We start from the raw sequence: 5000 nt of genomic DNA, 5'->3' as shown, positions 1-5000 counted from the left end.
ACATGTCTAAGAGGATCTCTGACGTTCCTGAGTGGTTTAAAGGAAGCAGACTGAACTACGCTGAGAACCTTCTCAAACACACTGATCAGGAGAAGGTGGCACTGTATGCTGCAGGTGTGTCCGTGTGTCCGTGTGTGTGTGTGTGTGTGTGTGTGTGTGTGTGTGTGTGTGTGTGTGTGTGTCCGTGTACGTGTGTGGGGGAGTGGGTAAAGATTGTGGTGAATAATGATGGGTTACAGCAGGGAGGAGCAGTGACGCACACCATGTGATCAATATCTTCTCACACACACACACACACACACACACACACACACACACACACACACACACACACACACTGTACAACCTTAAATCACATTATGGTCTACAATTCATTTAGCTGTACATTAGACAGAGTGGCTCCCTGGCAGCTCTTAAAACACACTTGGAATTATTGATAGGGACAAGACAGACCGTGTGTGTGTGTGTGTGTGTGTGTGTGTGTGTGTGTGTGTGTGTGTGTGTGTGTGTGTGTGTGTGTGTGTGTGTGTGTGTGTGTGTGTGTGTGTGTGTGTGTGTGTGTGTGTGTGTGTGTGTGTGTCTCTCAAGTGCATTTATAAAATTAAACTGACCTTCAGAGACAAATCTGTCTCACTGCTAAATACTGACCCGTCTCGCTGCTAAATACTGACCCGTCTCGCTGTTAAATACTGACCCGTCTCGCTGCTAAATACTGACCCGTCTCGCTGTTAAATACTATCCCGTCTCGCTGCTAAATACTGACCCGTCTCGCTGTTAAGTACTATCCCGTCTCGCTGCTAAATACTGACCCGTCTCGCTGCTAAATACTATCCCGTCTCGCTGCTAAATACTGACCCGTCTCGCTGCTAAATACTATCCCGTCTCGCTGCTAAATACTGACCCGTCTCGCTGTTAAATACTATTCCGTCTCGCTGCTAAATACTGAGCCGTCTCGCTGTTAAATACTATCCCGTCTCGCTGCTAAATACTGACCCGTCTCGCTGCTGAATACTGACCCGTCTCGCTGTTAAATACTGACCCGTCTCGCTGTTAAATACTGACCTATGGTGTTGTGTTTTTGTAGCTGAAGGAGGAGAAGAAATCGTGAAGGTGACGTTTGGAGAACTGAGGCGTGAAGTTGCTCGCTTTGCCGCATCGATGAGGAAGATGGGCATTAAAGCTGGAGACAGAGTCGTAGGTGAGACACATACACACATACATACATACACACACACACACACACACACACACACACACACAACATATTCTGTTTATGTGAAGTATGTCATACTTTTGGGAAGCTGTGGAGGTCTGTCACAGCTTCCTATAGATCCCAGCAGATCCCTAATGTCCCTGATAGACCCTCACAGCTTCCTATAGATCCCAGCAGATCCCTAGTTTCCTGTGTCACACATCTGTAACATGTTAAACTGCATTTCTGTTAACTTTAGTGTGTAACTGCTCACACATGCGTACACACACAGTGTTTCAACTTTTTGGGAAATTGGGGGTATAAACACACACACACACACACACACACACACACGGATCTCAGCTCTTAAAAATCCTGTTACTTGTGTGTGTGTGTGTGTGTGTGTGTGTGTGTGTGTGTGTGTGTGTGTGCGTGTGATTTAAGATAAGTGCATCCTACAAATAGCACAATGTCAGACGATGATCCATGGCAAACATCTCTTTCTCTTATTTCTCTCTCATTCCCCCCTTGTTTTTCTCATTTGTCTCTTTCTCTCTTTTCTGTCTGTTTCTTTTTTCTGTCTCCTTAATTTCTCTCTCTTTCTCTCAGGGTATCTGCCTAATGGTGTACATGCGGTGGAGGCGATGTTGGCTGTAGCGAGTATCGGAGCGATTTGGAGTTCTACGTCTCCAGACTTCGGAGTCAATGTAAGAATTCACACTAATGCTGTAACGTCCACCTGAAATACCATCATCATATCACCATCATCATCACCATCATCTCCATCATCACAATCACCATCATCATAACAGTCATCATCACCAACACAATCATCTCCATCAACACCATCACCACCACCATTACCATCATCATCATCATCATCAGCAGCACCACCATTACCATTATCACAACCACAATCACCATAATCACTATCATCATTCACCACAACCACCATCACGATCATCATCACAATAACCACTATCATCGTCATTGCCACTACCATCAACCCACCACAATCACAATCTCCAACCTTCACCATCATCACTATCATACCACAATTACAATCACCACCATTACCGTCACCAACTCACTGTCACCACTATCCCCATCTACACCACCACCCTCACTATCACTATCATCATCATCACAGTTACCACCACAATCACCAGCACCATCATCATCAGCAGCAGCAGCAGCACCACCATTACCATCATCACTATCACCACCACAATTACCATTACTATCATCTCAACCATTACCATTACCATCAACACTACCACCTCACCATCACCATCCCCACCACCATCCCAATCACCAACACCATCACCACCACCATCAATATCACTACAATTACCATCATCATTACAACCATCCATACCATCACCACCACCACCTCATTGTCACCACTATCCCCATCCACACCTCTACCCTCATCACCACCACCATCACTATTATCATCATGGGACATGTTTAGGCGCAGGTCTGATGATGTCAGCATGTTTACGGAAGCGGTTGTGGGATTCATCAGGAAACTAGCAGATGATACGGTGCAGAAAACCACCATCAGAACGTTTCCCAACCAGAAGCCGTGGGTGGATAAAACCATCCGTGATGCTCTGAGATCTGCTCCACTGCCTACAACACTGGGGACATGGACGAGTACAAGGCTGCGTCTTACAGTGTTGGCAGAGCGGTGAAGGATCTAACACGGTGCTACAGGGGGAAACTACCATCACAGTTCCAACATGGTGGCTCTCGGAGCCTGTGGCAGGGACTAAGAACAATCATGGACTATAGAACACCATCTTCTAAAATCGGGACTGCGGACACTTCTCTGGCAGATGAGCTGAAGAGCTTTTCAAGGCTGCAGCTAACAACGCTAGCGGTGCTAGCGGCACAACCAGCGTGCACGCCGAGAGAGCCGGAGAGGTGAACTCCAGGAAGGCAGCAGGACCAGATGGCATCAGAGGTCAGGGTCTGAAAGCCTGCGCTGACCAGCTAGCACCGGTGTTCATGGAGATATTCAACCTCTCACTGGAACAATCTGTTGTCCCCTCATGTTTCAAACAGTCCACCATTGTTCCTGTCCTGCCCGCCTGCCTTAACGACTATCGCCCTGTAGCCCTGACCTCAGTAGTGATGAAGTGCTTTGAGAGACTGGTCAGAGACTTCATCACTGCATCACTACCAGACACACAGTTCACATAGTAGCTCCTGAGACCTCTAACTTAGATCTCCAACTGATAGACCACAAGCCGTACGGGTGGGCAAACACACCTCATCCACCCTCACCCTCAGCACTGGAGCTCCCCAGGGTTGTGTTCTGAGCCCCCTGCTGTACTCACTGTACACATATGACTGTGTGGCCACTTCCAACTCCATCACCATCATCAAGTTTGCTGACGACACTGTTGTGGTGGGTCTGATCTCCAACAACGACGAGACGGCCTACCTACAGGAGGTTAAAAACCTGGAGAGATGGTGCCAGGAGAACAACCTTCTCCTAAACGTCAGCAAGACTAAGGAGTTGATAGTGGACTTCAGCACGAAGCAGGAGCGGTCATACCAACCGCTAAACATCAACGGGACTCCAGTGGAGAGAGTGGACAGTTTCCGGTACCTTGGTGTTCACATCACACAGGACCTGTCTTGGTCCTGTCACACCAACCCCCTGGTGAAGAAGCCCAGCAGTGTCTGTACCATCTGAGACGCTTAGGGGACTTTAAACTACCCTCTCAGGTGCTAAAGACCTTCTACACCTGCACCATTGAGAGCGTTCTGTGTTCTGTATTGTTGAAAGATTTATGATCAAACTCTTGATGTCACCCAGATGAGGATGAGGTTCCCCTTTTGAGTCTGGTTCCTCTCAAGGTTTCTTCCTCATAACATCTAAGGGAGTTTTTCATTGCCACAGTCGCCACGGCTGCTCATCAGGGATAAACACACACCATTCACCTTCACTGTTGATTTCTGTAAAGCTGCTTTGAGACAATGTCTGTTGTAAAAAGCGCAATAGAAATAAACTTGACTTGACGTTCTGACGGGTAGCATCACTTTCTGGTTCAGGAGCAGCACCATGCAGGACAGGCGAGCCCTCCAGAGGGTGGTGCGTTCAGCAGAACGTACCATCCACACCGAGCTCCCTGACCTGCAGGACATCTACAGCACGCGGTGCAGGACCAGAGCCAGGAAGATTATGAAGGACCTCAGCCATCCCAATAATGGACTCTTTTCTCTGTTACGTTCGGGGAAACACCTCTGCTCCCTGAAAGAGAACACAGAGAGAACGAGGAGGAGCTTCTTCCCACAGGCCATTCGGAGTTTAAACCAGGAAACACCCAGGATCTAAAACTGGACCTCCTTCTCCATCTTCACTCTTTACTGCACAACTGTTTTGCATCATATGACGCCTTAATTCTGGACTGTCACTTTAATTCTGAACTGCACATGGACACTTTAAGGACAATCACTAAATCGCTTTAATTTCTACTGTTGATCTCCACCACAATCCTCCATCTCCATCTAGATTCATCCATATACATATTATATACTTTATTCTTTTTATTTCTCTACTTTTGTTTTATCCTTAAACTTTAATCCTTTTTATGTTGAAATGTTGGACAGTCGTATAAAACATTTCACTGCAAGGCGAACTAGGTGTGTGTGTGTGTGTGTGTGTGTGTGTGTGTGTGTGTGTGTGTGTGTGTGTGATAACATCAAGTTTGATCATCACCATCCACACCACCATCACAACCATCACAACAATCATTACAACTACCAACCCCACCATCACCATCACAATCACTGG

The 5000-nt window shown here is 47.0% G+C and overlaps 1 protein-coding gene across 1 annotated transcript in view; it reads left to right on the top strand.

Annotated features, from left to right (window-relative positions):
• LOC310723024 (acetoacetyl-CoA synthetase-like) overlaps window positions 1–5000 on the top strand; it is a gene marked incomplete at its 3' end in the record, with an annotated part of 13882 nt that overhangs the window by 4452 nt on the left and 4430 nt on the right. Inside the window, exons 3-5 of the mRNA XM_083570845.1 lie at window positions 1–114; window positions 1085–1198; window positions 1802–1899. The exon at window positions 1–114 is cut by the window's left edge and continues 7 nt beyond it. Of these exons, the coding sequence (XP_083426971.1) occupies window positions 1–114; window positions 1085–1198; window positions 1802–1899 (326 nt within the window). The remainder of the gene's footprint in view (window positions 115–1084; window positions 1199–1801; window positions 1900–5000) is intronic.

The sequence above is a fragment of the Silurus aristotelis genome, assembly GCF_946808225.1.
Source record: "Silurus aristotelis genome assembly, contig: scaffold_218, whole genome shotgun sequence".
Lineage (NCBI taxonomy): Eukaryota > Metazoa > Chordata > Actinopteri > Siluriformes > Siluridae > Silurus > Silurus aristotelis.
This window is presented reverse-complemented; position numbering and strand designations above follow the sequence as displayed.